Genomic DNA, 15,731 nt, shown 5'->3' with positions numbered 1-15,731 from the left:
CGACGAAGAAAAACAGAGTGATTTTGGAATTATCAATTCCAAAACCAGGGGGGCATGTGTTATCACCAGAATTTGACCGAGTCAGAGGTGGGCCGCGAATCAAGATGGGCTTAAAGATTATACATGGAAGAATATACATGAATCGGCCTTATGTGCAAAGTTTGGGCTAGTTTGCCCGTGTATCTGTAACATAGTAGATTACGTGTCGGTTAGTTAGAGTTTGCCTCGTGCACGGTTGGGATTATTCCCACGTTAGAAAGTCTACGGACTATAAATATGTATCTAGGGTTTATGGAATAAACAACAATCATCGTTCACCACAAATCAATCTAGGCGCATCGCCAACTCCTTCGTCTCGAGGGTTTCTTCCGGGTAAGCATCATGCTGCCTAGATCGCATCTTGCGATCTAGGCAGTACAAGTTTATTCGTTGCCATGCGTTGCTCGTACTGAAGCCTTTTTGATGGCGAGCAACGCAGTTATCTTAGATGTGTTAGGGTTAGCATTGTTCTTCGTATCATATGCTGTCGTAGTGCAACCCTTAGACATCTGGCCGCCCTTACACCTATCTTAGGTGTAGGGGCGGCACCCCACTTGATCATTATTTAGTAGATCCGATCCGTTACGGTTGCTCCTTGTTCTTCAAGGATTAGTTTAATATCTGCAATAGTTAGGCCTTACAAAGGGTTGGAGGATCCAGCGACGCGTAGGGTGTAGTTTGCTAGCCCTAGACAGGATGTTCCGGGGATCAACCTCGTGTTGGTTTTTAGGCCTTGTCTAGGATCGGCTTACGATCACCGTACGTGACCGCGAGGCCCAATCGTGAGTAGGATGATCCGATTATGCGGTGAAAACCCTAAATCGTCGTAGGTCGCTTTAGCTTTATCTTGATCAAGCAGGACCACCATATATTCGTACACCTCGTACGAATCATGGGTGGATCGGCTCTTTGAGCCGATTCACAGGATAACCTGAGAGCCGATCGAGGCTCGTATTTAATGTTTACGTGTATGCCATGCAGGAAACTAAGCGAGGCATCTCCATCACCTTCCTGACCAGGTATAGGTCAGGTGGCACGCCCTTGCACCAGCATCGGACGTGCGTGCCGGAGGCTTTGCGGGCCGTCGCTCGGAGGGACCAGGGCCAGCCGCAGCCCTAAGTTGTTCCTGGCTCTACTGTGTTGCCCGTCGCTGCTCGCCGGTGGGTTTCTGACCGCAACAGCTTGGGGATGCCCCGGTGGTTCACCCCTGCATATATCAAGAAGACTCAAGCGTCTAAGCTTGGGGATGCCCAAGGCATCCCCTTCTTCATCGACAACATTATCAGGTTCCTCCCCTGAAACTATATTTTTATTCCACCACATCTTATGTGCTTTGCTTGGAGCGTCGGTTTGTTTTTGTTTTTGTTTTGTTTGAATAAAATGGATCCTAGCATTCATTGTGTGGGAGGGAGACACGCTCCGCTGTTGCATATGGACAAATATGTCCTTAGGCTTTACTCATAGTATTCATGGCGAAGTTTCTTCTTCGTTAAATTGTTATATGGTTGGAATTGGAAAATGATACATGTAGTATTTGCTATAGTGTCTTGGATAAAGTGATACTTGGCAATTGTTGTGCTCATGTTTAAGATCTTGCATCATATACTTTGCACCTATTAATGAAGAAATACATAGAGCATGCTAAAATTTGGTTTGCATATTTGGTCTCTCTAAGGTCTAGATAATTTCTAGTATTGAGTTTGAACAACAAGGAAGACGGTGTAGAGTTTTATAATGTTTACAATATGTCTTTTATGTGAGTTTTGCTGCACCGCTTCATCCTTGTGTTTGTTTCAAATAGCCTTGCTAGTCTAAACCTTGTATCGAGAGGGAATACTTCTCATGCATCCAAATCCTTGAGCCAACCACTATGCCATTTGTGTCCATCATACCTACCTACTACATGGTATTTCTCCGCCATTTCAAAGTAAATTGCTTGAGTGCTACCTTTAAATTTCTATCCTCTACCTTTGCAATATATAGCTTATGGGACAAATAGCCTAAAAACTATTGTGGTATTGAATATGTACTTATGCACTTTATCTCTTATTAAGTTGCTTGTTGTGCGATAACCATGTTCCTGGGGACGCCATCAACTACTCTTTGTTGAATATCATGTGAGTTGCTATGCATGTTCGTCTTGTCTGAAGTAAGGGAGATTTACCACCAAAATGGTTAGAGCATTGCATAATGTTAGAGAAGAACATTGGGCCGCTAACTAAAGCCATGATCCATGGTGGAAGTTTCAGTTTTGGACAAATATCCTCAATCTCATATGAGAAAATTAATTGTTGCTACATGCTTATGCATATAAGAGGAGTCCATTATCTGTTGTCTATGTTGTCCCGGTATGGATGTCTAAGTTGAGAATAATCAATAGCGAGAAATCCGATGCGAGCTTTCTCCTTAGACCTTTGTACAGGCGGCATAGAGGTACCCCTTTGTGACACTTGGTTAAAACATGTGCATTGCGATGATAATCCAGGTAATCCGAGCTAATTAGGACAAGGTGCGGGCACTATTAGTATACTATGCATGAGGCTTGCAACTTGTAAGATATAATTTACATAACACATATGCTTTATTACTACCGTTGACAAAATTGTTTCTTGTTTTCAAAATCAAAGCTCTAGCACAAATATAGCAATCGATGCTTTCCTCTTTGAAGGGCCTTTCTTTTACTTTTATTGTTGAGTCAGTTCACCTATCTCTCTCCACCTCAAGAAGCAAACACTTGTGTGAACTGTGCATTGATTCCTACATACTTGCATATTGTACTTGTTACATTACTTTGCATTGACAATTATCCATGAGATATACATGTTATAAGTTGAAAGCAACCGCTGAAACTTAATCTTCCTTTGTGTTGCTTCAATATCTCTACTATGAATTATTGCTTTATGAGTTAACTCTTATGCAAGACTTATTGATGCTTGTCTTGAAGTACTATTCATGAAAAGTCTTTGCTATATGATTCAGTTGTTTACTCATGTCATTTACATTGTTTTGATCGTTGCATTCATTACATATGCTTACAATAGTATGATCAAGGTTATGATGGCATGTCACTCCAGAAATTATCTTTGTTACCGTTTACCTGCTCGGGACGAGCAGAAACTAAGCTTGGGGATGCTGATACGTCTCCGACGTATCGATAATTTCTTATGTTCCATGCCACATTATTGATGATATCTACATGTTTTATGCATACTTTATGTCATATTTATGCATTTTCTGGAACTAACCTATTAACGAGATGCCGAAGAGCCAGTTGCTATTTTCTGCTGTTTTTGGTTTCAGAAATCCTAGTAAGGAAATATTCTCGGAATTGGACGAAATCAACGCCCAGGGGCCTATTTTCACACGAAGCTTCCAGAAGACCGGAGAGCTAACGAAATGGGGCCACGAGGTGGCCAAACGATAGGGCGGCGTGGCCCAGCCCTTGGCCGCGCCAGCCTGTCATCTGGGCCCCTCGTGACGCCCCTTGTCCTGCCCTTCCGCCTACAAATAGCCTTCATCGCGAAACCCCCAGTACCGAGAGCCACGATACGGAAAACCTTCCAGAGACGCCGCCGCCAATCCCATCTCGGGGGATTCAGGAGATCGCCTTCGGCACCCTGCCGGAGAGGGGATTCATCTCCCGGAGGACTCTACACCGCCATGGTCGCCTCCGGAGTGATGAGTGAGTAGTCTACCCCTGGACTATGGGTCCATAGCAGTAGCTAGATGGTTGTCTTCTCCTTATGTGCTTCATTGTCGGATCTTGTGAGCTGCCGAACATGATCAAGATCATCTATCTGTAATGCTATATGTTGTGTTTGTTGGGATCCGATGAATAGAGAATACTATGTTATGTTGATTATCAATTTATATCTATGTGTTGTTTATGATCTTGCATGCTCTCCGTTACTAGTAGATGCTTTGGCCAAGTTGATGCTAGTAACTCCAAGAGGGAGTATTTATGCTCGATAGTGGGTTCATGTCTCCGTGAATCTGGGGGAGTGAGAGAAACCTCTAAGATTATGGATGTGCTGTTGCCACTAGGGATAAAACATTGATGCTATGTCCGAGGATGTAGTTATTGATTACATTACGCACCATACTTAATGCAATTGTCTGTTGTTAGCAACTTAATACTGGAAGGGGTTCGGATGATAACCTGAAGGTGGACTTTTTAGGCATAGATGCATGCTGGATAGCGGTCTATGTACTTTGTCGTAATGCCCAATTAAATCTCACAATACTCATCATATCATGTATGTGCATGGTCATGCCCTCTCTATTTGTCAATTGCCCAACTGTAATTTGTTCACCCAACATGCTATTTATCTTATGGGAGAGACACCTCTAGTGAACTGTGGACCCCGGTCCTATTCTTTACATCTGAAATACAATCTACTGCAATTGTTCTACTGTTCTCTGCAAACAATCATCATCCACACTATACATCTAATCCTTTGTTACAGCAAGCCGGTGAGATTGACAACCTCGCTGTTTCGTTGGGGCAAAGTACTTTGGTTGTGTTGTGCAGGTTCCACGTTGGCGCCGGAATCCCTGGTGTTGCGCCGCACTACATCTCGCCGCCATCAACCTTCAACGTGCTTCTTGGCTCCTACTGGTTCGATAAACCTTGGTTTCATACTGAGGGAAAACTTGCCGTTGTACGCATCACACCTTCCTCTTGGGGTTCCCAACGGACGCGTGTTGTACGCGTATCATTCCCCCATGGACTACGGGTTCTAGCAGTAGCTAGTTGGTACTCTCTATCCCATGTACTTCAATACAATAATCTCATGAGTTGCCTTACATGATTGAGATTCATCTGATGTAATCGGTGTTGTGTTTGTTGGGATCCGATGATTACATTATGATTAGTCTATCTATAAAGTTTGTGAAGTTATTGTTGTTGCAATCTTGTTGTGTTTAATGTTTGTCACTAGTGCACGAGTGGCATGATCTTAGATTTAAGCTCTATACTTATTGCTTAGATTGTATCTACAAGTTGTTTGCACATATTGCTGTCCGGAACCCGAGGCCCCAAAGTGACAGAAATTGGGACAACCGGAGGGGAAGGCTGTGATATGAGGATCACATGTTTTCACCAAGTGTTATTGCTTTTCTTCGGTGCTCTATTAAAAGGAGTACCTTAATTGCCAGTAGATTCCCTTGAGGCCCGGCTGCCACCGGCTGGTAGGACAAAAGATGTTATGCAAGTTTCTCATTGCGAGCACGTATGACTATATATGGAAAACATGCCTACATGATTAATAATCTTGATGTTCTGTCTTAATGCTATTTCAATCCTATCGATTGCCCAACTGTAATTTGTTCACCCAACACTTGTCACTTGTTATTGGAGAGTTACCACTAGTGTAGATCGCTGGGAACCCCGGTCCATCTCTCATCATCATATACTCGTTCTATATGACATTGTAAGTAGTATCAACTATTTTCTGGTGCCATTGCTCTGTGTTACTGTTACTATTGCTCTCATATTACTGCTGCTTTCACATCACCCCTGTTACTAGTGCTTTTCCAGGTGCAGCTGAATTGACAACTCAGTTGTTAATGCTTATAAGTATTCTTTACCTCCCCTTGTTTCGAATCAATAAATTTGTGTTTTACTTCCCTCGAAGACTGTTGCGATCCCCTATACTTGTGGGTTATCAGCGCGGTTTGGGTCGCCCCGTTGGAGATACCCTAAGCCTCGAACTCCCTCCGCTCTTCTTCATCCTAATCCAATCCCACCTCAAACACACTTCAATCATCCACTCTCCCCTATTATTTCGCTTTCTATACCTACTTACTAATAAAAGAAGTAAGGTTTCTCCTCAGTTTTTTCGTCCGTTTTTATTGCCCATAATTTTGTGACAAAATTACAAGCACTGCCACCGTTCAGTTGAAAAACGGTTCGCTTGTTCTGTTTTCCCCCTATCCGATCACTTGGTTCCATCCCCTCGGCACAGGCCTCCAGGCAGTGGCGAGGCGAGGGAGGCAGGCAGGCGCCGCAGGAGGTGGGGAGGATCTCCTGGTGAGGAAGGGGTGCGCGCAGGACGTCAAGGTCTTCCCCGCTTCTCCACCTGTTGATCCCGCCGCCGATTTAACTCCAGCCACCGCCGGTGCTCTCCGGGTAGGGAATTGGAGGCAACGTTGCGGCCCTTCACCGGCCAGCTAGAGGGTCGAGGTCCTACCGTCGCCTGCGCGGACACCTTATGTTACTTCTCACTATGAGTTAGCCTTAGTATCCGACTTGCGGTATCAGCTGTTGCGAGTTTCTCTTAGTCACCTCATGGCTCATGGTAATGATGGAGGCACTACCCATCAATTTTGATTCAGTCAGCCTTGATCCTCGGATTCACTTTTTTATTGTGAATTTTGTTGTTCGTGTTTTTTTCAAATTTCTTGCTCATCCGCATTCGCAAACATTGCGTTAAAATGGTAAATTATTTTTAGATCAGGTCTAGCTCTAAAAGTTTTGACATCCAATCACTCATGTAGTTTAAGATTTGTCAATTTAGATGAGACAAATACATCTAAATTTTTGTCAAAATTTAGCATTGTTCAAAAAATCGGCCGAGATAAAGATTTATCGGCCGATTAATCGTGAATCAGGTGATACCCGATAAGATTTTGGCATATCGGTGATTTTGGCATATCGGTTGATTTATCGCCGGCGCCGATATTGCAGCGATTTTCAGTGTGATAACCGATATTTTGCCCGATTTTCGTTAAAATTTCGCGGTCTAGAAGTCGATATTTTCGTCCCACATAGTTTTGTAGAACTGTGGATTAGCTCAACAATTCATTTTTATTCTTTCAAATGCAAGGGATCAAGGTAATGCTTCTTTTCAATCCTCCAATATTGTTTTTACATAGCATAATATAGAAATTGGTAAGTTAAAACTTAGGATTTACAAGAGAACATGCTGATAAATGACCGACCGATAAAATCGATTTATCGGCCGACAAGCGATTAATCTCCATTTTTAGGTTGACCGATATGTTAACGATTAACGATTTCTTGAACATTGAAATTTAGATGAGACAAATACATCTAAATTTTAACAAATCTAAGACAAGTTTCATAGGACAGAGAGACTAGTATTATATAAAGCCTCACAGGATATATGTGAAACAGAAGCCTAACATCTAAGTTGTACAGGATACAACTCCAGTTACATATGAGTCCCGATAGATAGTTAAAATTAGAGCAAGACAATTAAAAATACATCAGAGCCAGACCCTCTGGAATGAAATCTAGAGAAAGAACAGGCCACCAACGATATGGATCATCGAGGAGCCTACACTCCGGCAGGTAAACAAAAAGCCCTTCAGATGGGCCAGTGAAGGAGGTTGAAGAGGAGAGCAACAAATCCAAGCCATCCTTCAAGCGGCCACCAGTAAAGGAGGTTGAAGAGGAGAGCAACAAAATCCAAGACATCCTTCAAGCACGTGTACGAGGGTCTGCTGTCATATACCACAAAAGACGAGCCTTCAGGCTATATCCTAAATCAAATCCATCCGCTGAGTATCAGAGCAAAACCAACCTTCAGGCTTGCTTGCTTTTCTGAACGCAGCAAGGTTCCTCTTGAGAGAATTGACAGTAGACAGCATCTGCAGATTCTCAGTGTGTTTCTGATTGGCCTTCCTAGGTGATGCACCATCTGGTGGAGATGACTCCTCCAGAGGTGGTTCACTATCCAATGTGCTTACATGTGCACCCTTCTTCCCAGCTTGTTTTAGCATGAGGGAGGTGGCACTCCTGTACAAAACCATTCACAGTAAGCATAAATTAACAGAGGTCAAACAGATTGTACAGTAGCAGGATAAGGAAACGATGATTATGGAAGCTTGTGGTACCTCTTGTACCGGGGATCAGTAGGATCCAATGCATACAGATGAGACGTGAACATGGGTGAGAACCTCTCATCCTTGCTAAGATCAATTTGAGAAAGTTTGTCCTCGACAGAATCCTTGCCCTTCTTGCCCTTTTTACTCTTGTGTTTTATGTTATAGCCCTTTGCACCATTGGCTACATCCTCACTAGCAGCAACCAAGAGCTCCAACTCCTCCTTAGTTGCTTGTGCCTCATAATGCTCCTCTCGAAGTGTGTCCTTTCCTTTCCCTTTGGCGTTCACCTTCTCTTTCTTTGTTGGCTTAACTCCCAAAACATTCTTTGACGACCTCTTCCTAGCTTTATGCTTCTCCTTCAATTTAGATTAAATATTTTCATGAGACAAACGGGTAGAGAAATGCATAAAGAATATAATCAAGCCACCACTGAAAGGGAGAAACTTTAATGTTGGCAAGTGTGAAAGTTTAATATGAAATATGGATGCAGAAACAAACTGTTCAAGTAAGGTACCTCAGTAGCTACATCTCGAGACTTGTCCTTTCCTTTCCCTTTGGCCTTCAGCTTTGGTTTCTTCATCGGCTTTACTTCTTCATCCGACTTCTCATCATCAAGGAAATCATCAGCGCTATCTTGGTCGCTATAGTCATCATCATCCTTTGACCACCTCTTTCTAGCTTTCCGTTTTTCCTTCATTTTTTCTTGGTTCATCTCCCAGACAGTCTTCGTCTCGATGCTCTTTCTCTCAAGGATACGTTTGCTGAGGTCCTCAAGCTTCATGTTGAATGTTATCTCCATGTCCTGGTCACCTATTTGTTCCTCATCAGATTTATTTCCTTGTAAAAGAGCCAACCGTTCCACATTTGTTAACTTCCTTTTTGCTACACCATTTGGCAGATACTCATCATCAGAATCATCTTCTGATGCACTCTCACCACTTGCAATATATTTACCCAGGTCATCAAACTGCAACAGAAAAACGTCAAAGATGGATAAATAAAGTAGAGGACAAGAAACAATGACCAACGGTTTTTTATGATACTGTATTTATTTGTTTATTATTATTCACTAGTGCTGAAAGCCTATCTTGATAGCTGACACTGGGTTTTCCTCCCTTGAAATTTATATATTCAAAGAGAAACTAAGTTTTTAGTTTTACGTAAGCAAATACAATAAGTTAATTGAAATAATAGAGCTGACCTTATCTTTGAACTTCTGCCTCAAGATCTTACGCTCTGGTTCATCATCATCCCAGGTTGGCTTAACTTTGGTATGCTGTAAAGCACAAGTCTCAAAAACAGGCTCCTTGTAACTCAGAGGTGCCTGCACGAAGTCAAACAAGTTACAGACTGATAAGACCTCTTTTAGTACAACTGAAAGGTAACTTCTGCCTACATAGAATCATATATTTGAAAATCAATTAGAAAGAAACATAATATAATCAGCACCCGCCAGTTCAACATGTCCACCAACAAATATGTGGAAAAATCAAGTTCTCTGATCTCTCAACTCCTTATCCCCTCCACCTGAGCGGAGGGGTGGAGTGGCCAGCATGCTCCTCTGTTTGTTCTTCATGGTGCAGAATGAAGGAGGGCATGGGATCTGGCGACACCTTTCTCAATAAGTTCAGTGGAGCTCAGATCTGGGGCGATTTGGTCCTTTTTTTGAAATCATGGTGGCGGAAGGGGGTAGGATCATCCAGATCTGAATCCTAATGGGAAGGGAGCGAAGCTGCGCCCATGCATTTTGGAGTGCTTTCCCAATGGTGCTGCAATGGCCGACGCAATATCGCCACTGGCTCTTCTGGCCGTAAGGGCAGATATTCTCAACCTCCAGGGTTGCAGGCCAAGATGGAGGCTCCTCGGCAACAAAACAGCGTCCACCACCTGCTCACTCCCAAGTGGTGAACTGGTGATGTCCCCACAAGGTGCAGGTGCCCATGCTCTAAGGGTCTGTTCGGTTTTAGAAGGAGCTGGAATGAAATGGGACGGTTCCATTCCTGAGAGCCGTTCTCGCGTTCGGTTGGCAGATAGGATGGAACGAGGTCGTTCCCCAAATGGGAATATTCGGCCCACATGCGGAACGCACCCGTCCGGCCAAATCGGCCGGACGAGGTGGAACGGCTCAGACTAATCTCTCTCACGCGGTAATCACTCTCTCTCTCCCGTATCCATCTCCTCCTTTCTCGCGCTGAAGCCGGGCGAGCGGCCGCCGGCGGACGGAGCAGTGGACAGGGCGGCGGCCATGCGAGGCGGAGGGCGGCCGCCGGCGGACGGAGCAGCGGCCAGGACGGGGCCGGCCGGAGCCCAGGCGCGGCCGCCGGCGGACGAAGCAACGGCCAGGACCGGGGTTGGCGGCCGACGGGGGCGGGGGCTGGCGGCCGACGGGGGCTGGCGGCGCGGCGCGGGCTGGCGGAAGGAGCAGCGGGGCGGGGGCTGGCGGCCGGTGGGGCTGGCGGCCGGCGGGGGCGTGGAGGAAGCCGGGCGGGGGCTGGCGGCGCGGGCTGGCGGCCGGCGGGGGATGGCGGCGCGGCGGGGGCTGGCGGCCGGCGGGGGCTGGCGGCGCGGCGCTGGCTGGCGGCCGGCGGGGGCGCGGAGGAAGCCGGGCTCGGGCGGGCTCCTCTCCTGTGGTTTGAGAATAATTAAGTTAATTAAATATTTAAATTAAATTAGGGTCTAATTAATTGGATGTTTAGACTAATTAGATTCTGTTCCATTCCACAGCTTCTAAAATCAACCGAACACCCAAATGGAATGGAATGGAATGGGATGGAATGGAATGGAACGGAACCATTCCATTCCATTCCACTCCATCCAACAACCGAACACACCCTAAAGCTTCAACAAAATCTCTCCAGCAAAGGACAAAATCATGATTTTCAGATTTGGTGTATGTTAATTTATGTAATGTAGATAGTTGATGTAATCTTTTAGTTCTTTACAAGGTCCGCTGTGTAATTTGGAATCCCACCACCAAGTTTTAGTGCAGTTTCCTGGTCATTTGGAATCCTTGCCGTGTTCAAAAAAAATGGATGCAAATATGATCTAATCAAGTACTCCCTCCGATCCATGTTAACGGTAACTAATATAATATGGATGTATCTAGACGCATTTTACTTCTATATACATCCATAATAGAGACAAGTAATATGGATCGGAGGGAGTAACATACCTCTGTAGCTACATCACGAGCAGGATATTTGAACTCGCTAGAGTCACAAATAAACCGCAAATCAAACACATTTGCCGTTTTCAAGAACTCGGTACCATCAAGAGTTGTATATAGGTGATCTGCAGTTGCACTGGAATCACACACCACAACTGCATAGTAGTACCTGCAGCAAGATCAATACAATCAGAGAGCAGAACAACAAACCCTCGGCAAGTAGTTACATTTCCATATGGTAAATATCAAAGATGGATAGACAAGGCCATGGACATAACCACACAATCCCGAACATGTGAAGGAGAAGCTGCCATAATTAAATTTACACAGGATATGAACATTTTTATATTTTAATTAGCAAGAAAACATTATGGAGTATATTTGTTTGAAAATTTCATTCAAAATCTTCTCAACAAGTCCCAGACAAAAACAAAAGTAAACAAGATGAAAATCAGCAAAAGTATCTCTATCCTTTGTTGCTAACCTCAGTCTGTTTAGCTCATAAGTACGCAGCTTGCTGTTCTCAGTCTCAGAGTCAATGTAACTATCTTCTTCGCCAACATCATCATCATCTTCTTCATCATCATTGCTATCATCTTCCCCACCACCACCACCATCATCATCACCATCAGGACCAACAAGAGCAGAAGGGCCTTGAGTTGTCTCAATGTCCATGCACTTCAATCCAAATTCTGTTGGATATATCGAGACTGACAGAAGCCGCCCACCTTTCGGCATACAAGATGTCATGACCATATACAAGTCCACTGCCTGTTGAAAGGGCAAAACAACGGAAGAATATCAGTGATTGTATAGTTAACCTAACAAACAATATACATATTTAAATGCAAAAAATCATTAGAATAATGGGCATTTCATTTGGAAGCTTTGGGATTCAGTTCCACTCTAAGGGTACTAATTTAGATTCCTTACAGAAACAAATACTTAGGAGTAAGTTTGCATGGATGTTGTGAGATATTGGCAATTATTAGCACCCAAGACACAAAGAAATGATGATGGCTGTGGTGATTTGGGTATAGATATGGACATTTGGGTAATAGGTCATCATTGTGTGAGGATGTCTGGACCAAAAAACCCAGTTATTTGACATCACTTCAGAATTTATTCTTAATCCTGAATATCTACATTCGGTGCATTTATATCTTAACTAAAAACAGGTAAATTTTAGTGCTAGATATTTCACCTGTTCTCTCAACAAAATAAAAAGACCAGAAACAAAATCATCTCTAAGCCAAACAACATGAATGACATCGTGCTTCAACCTAAGAAGCTAACACGGGTTTTCTTCTGAACTCCTTACTGTTTTACTAGCACGTATTCCATGGTTTTTAAGACAGTAAGGCGTCCTAAGGCAGATGCCTAAGCGGCTAAAGTGGGCAAATTTCCAAGGCGCTGGCAGTGCGCCTTATCGCCTAAGCATCCTAAGGCGGATGCCTTCAAAACCATGGTGTATTCAATGAACTGCCATCTAAACAACACTGATATGTTTTATAGAAGTCTGCAATAAGTGCACGAATGCAAGGACAAAGAAATGCATGTTAACTTCACAGAAAATACACAAGCTGGCCTCAAAACAAATTCCTTCAAGGTGATTCTCATGCAACTCAAATAATAAACTGCCTTTTTAACATGGCTGAAATTGTTCAGGCAGACGGGCTACTTCTCAAAATAATAGAAATTTGAACTGGCACACACCTTAATATGATCCCAGTCCATATTCACAACAGCAAGCCTGTGAGTTCCCTTGTCAATCATAGGTGTATCATCATGCCTCGCCATCAAGTAATGAGCAAGGTCACTGCCAACAGAATACTGCAAAATAAATAAATAAGTCGAGGAATTATAAATAATGTAAGGAAAATGCCTGCCTTGAAGACAAGAAAAGTACAGCAAGCAAAGTGTCTCATGTAGATAATTTAGGGACAATATAGACATCCAACATATAAGAACACATAATATAAGACCCATAATGGCAATAAAAGTATAAAACTAACTATGAGGCAAGTTGCAGAAAATCATCCCAATCGTCAAAATCAATAAAAAGGCCACAGCCCCTTTGCGGGCTCCGTAGCAGGAAATTTGGGACTAGAATCTTCGGCTCCTCGTTTTTATTCAATTATGAAATGTATATTTTAAAGGAGATTTAGACAAAGATAAACAATCTGATTTCTTACTGCACCAAGGTATTGAGCCTCCTTCAATATAAGATGGAGAGTTTTAGTTAAAAGTTGTTCATAGTTCACATATGGAATTGCACGGCTACAGAAACATGCATATATTTGTCCCTAACAGGCATCGCTCAGTAAGGTTCTGTGCCCTACAAGGAAAAAATAGCACTAAAACTAGAGCAAGCATAAACATACACAACAAACTGAAAAATAAACATTGATTGAGCATGCATAATCTGTTGTATCCACATGTAAAATTCGATTTTTGTTGGCGGAATGCAGATCACAGATTTGGAAACGAAACATCACCTGGTCATGGTCGTCCTCCTTGTCGCTACTAGAACTCTCCTCTTCATCAAGTTCATCCTCTTCTTCCAGCTCATGATCCTCCTCTTCACGAATCAGCTTCTCTTGCTCCGTCGTCTTTTCCTTGTCCTTTTCGTTCCCCTCCTCTTGGTTGAGATAGTAACGTAGCATGGGGTTCTTCATGGCGCTCTTCTTGCGGCATCTGCCACGCTTGTCCACCGGCGCCTCCGAATAATCAAACATTGGGTCCGTGAGTATGGGGGTGAACCTCGAGTCGAGGGCCACCTTAAGCTCCTTCCGCTGCATCGGTCGGAACCTCGGGTCGGTCCTCGCCGCCTTGAACCGCTCGTCGTCCATCGCCCGCTTCATCTTCGAGTCGAGGGCCACCTTGGCCTCCTTCCGCCGCATCGGTTGGAACGTCGAGTCGGTCCGCGCCGCCGCAGAACGCTCGCCCTCCGTTGCCCGCTTGAACTTATCATGTCCACGCTTCACCTCAACCGAGCCTGCCATCGTAGCCTCGATCAGGAGCAGGAGCTCGAGTCGGGGGCGAGTGGCGTCGGGGATGGATGCGGGCGGGGGAAACCATAGCGATGCTGTGGCGGCGGGTGTCCGTCCCAAATCATATACTCCCCCCGTCCCCAAAAAACATGGGCCGCCACTTCTGCGGAAAAAACCCTAGGCCTTAGTTTACTACTCTGGTTTTTTGTGGTTGAGAGGGGAAATTACCGGGAGCTCCTCGACACCGAGGGATCCCCTATTGAACGCTTTAAGCGGGATAGATGGTCCGCTCCGCGCACCTGTCTTACGAAGGAGAGGCTTAAATGGGCTCGGCCCAATTTAGCGTACCGCTTCGGGGAGTTTACTTCGTTCAGCTGTTTCAGGATACTACTTCGTTCAGTTTCCTGATACACTTACATGTCAAGGTCACGTTTTCCGGCGACGATCCCCGGCGAACCGAGTCACCTCAGCAAGAACCACCTGCACCATTCGAATCTCACCACTGCAGGCTACATCTTAGGCTTTTGTTTTGACCAAAGCGATCCACCATCCCGTCGTCACCGTCGTTGCAAAAAGTGATGCCGTGAGACTGCAGTTTTACAGCTGTGCGCCGCCTCTATCAAAAGCCCCATCTTGCGGCGAGCACAACCGTCGCCACGGTGCACCAAATCCACCCAAACCAGTCTCGTTCGATCCACCCCACCTTCCTCTTACTCAACTACATCAGAAACTCGCCTAGCGCTACCCAGATCTGTCGCGGCGCACACTTTAATATCCGTGCAGAAATGCCTCTACAGGAAAATTGCTGTGGTTTTCTTCAGTTCGTAGTATCGCTTTTCAGTTTCAGAAGTTACACAAACAGATGGTTTTCTAAATGATCTAAAAATGCACTTTTTCAAATCCAATGCATACAAAAATTTATATCCAAATTGTTCAGAAAAACATGATCTAATCAACCATGAAATTTGTTTCAACTTTTGAACAACTAAAATTTGGTCACTTTTCAAATCTGAATTTTAATTGCTAAATGTAACCAAATCTGAATTTTAATTGCTAAATTTTTCATCGCCGAAAAACAAATTTCGAGGATGAACGGATTTCCGAGGATTTGATATAGGAAACCGTTTCATCCTTTAACGAAAATTGTAAAAATGAAAGGTTTTCTTCTTTAAAACAAATTTCAACAAAATAAACGGGTTTCACAGGTTTTGCTACATGAATAGATATTTTTGATGTCACAAAAAATGAAAAAAAAAACATGAACGGTTTCCCCCTTTAAACAATTTTTGGCGATGAAAAAGGAATTTCGAGGATGAACGGATTTATGAACCATGAACATTCCTACTACATGAACGAAATTCAACTATAAAAACAGTTTCCTCCTTGAACATTCCTATTACATGAACGAATTCCACCTATCAACGGTTTCCACTTTTGAACAAAAAATTGAAAAAAGCAAAACATGAATGGTTTTCTTCTTTAAAACTAAAATCAACAAATGGAATGGATTTCACGCGGTGTTGGTTACATGAACGAGAATCAACTACAAAAAACAGTTTCCTCCTTGAACATTGCTATTACATGAACGAATTTCACATATGAACAGTTTCCACTTTGGAACAAAAATTGAAAATTGCAAAACATGAATGGTTTCCTCCTTTGAAAACAAAAATCAACATATG

At 43.7% G+C, this 15,731-nt stretch overlaps 1 protein-coding gene across 4 annotated transcripts; it reads right to left on the bottom strand.

Annotated features, from left to right (window-relative positions):
- Positions 1-7,119: 7,119 nt before the first annotated feature.
- Positions 7,120-14,177, bottom strand: LOC127305865 (uncharacterized). 4 transcript variants are annotated; one of them, XM_051336447.2, is made up of 9 exons: positions 13,555-14,176; positions 12,773-12,889; positions 11,541-11,827; positions 11,063-11,225; positions 9,092-9,214; positions 8,405-8,857; positions 7,900-8,246; positions 7,587-7,801; positions 7,120-7,506 (listed from the first exon to the last, which is right to left on the bottom strand). In XM_051336447.2, exons 1-9 carry the CDS (start codon positions 14,059-14,061, stop codon positions 7,484-7,486), a joined length of 2,235 nt encoding a protein of 744 aa, XP_051192407.1. In that variant the 5' UTR covers positions 14,062-14,176; the 3' UTR covers positions 7,120-7,483. The 4 variants fall into 4 exon arrangements, with proteins under 4 accessions (XP_051192407.1, XP_051192408.1, XP_051192405.1 ...); XM_051336448.2 differs by having other exon boundaries at positions 7,120-7,503; XM_051336445.2 differs by having other exon boundaries at positions 7,120-7,801; positions 13,555-14,177.
- Positions 14,178-15,731: the final 1,554 nt, after the last annotated feature.

Source organism: Lolium perenne, chromosome 6, assembly GCF_019359855.2.
Source record: "Lolium perenne isolate Kyuss_39 chromosome 6, Kyuss_2.0, whole genome shotgun sequence".
Classification (NCBI taxonomy): domain Eukaryota; kingdom Viridiplantae; phylum Streptophyta; class Magnoliopsida; order Poales; family Poaceae; genus Lolium; species Lolium perenne.
Note: the sequence above shows the minus strand (reverse complement) of the source record. Positions and strands in the feature narration are given on the sequence as shown.

What these genes read in the sequence shown, in the direction of transcription:
- LOC127305865 (XM_051336445.2), bottom strand. Translation starts at nt 14,061, where the DNA reads ATGGCAGGCTCGGTTGAGGTGAAGCGTGGACATGATAAGTTCAAGCGG. An exon ending in TATGAGCTAAACAGACTGAG is followed by an intron (nt 11,226 to 11,540) that starts GTTAGCAACAAA and finishes ATCTTGCTGCAG; the next exon opens with GTACTACTATGCAGTTGTGG. An exon ending in CTCGAGATGTAGCTACTGAG is followed by an intron (nt 8,247 to 8,404) that starts GTACCTTACTTG and finishes TCTAAATTGAAG; the next exon opens with GAGAAGCATAAAGCTAGGAA.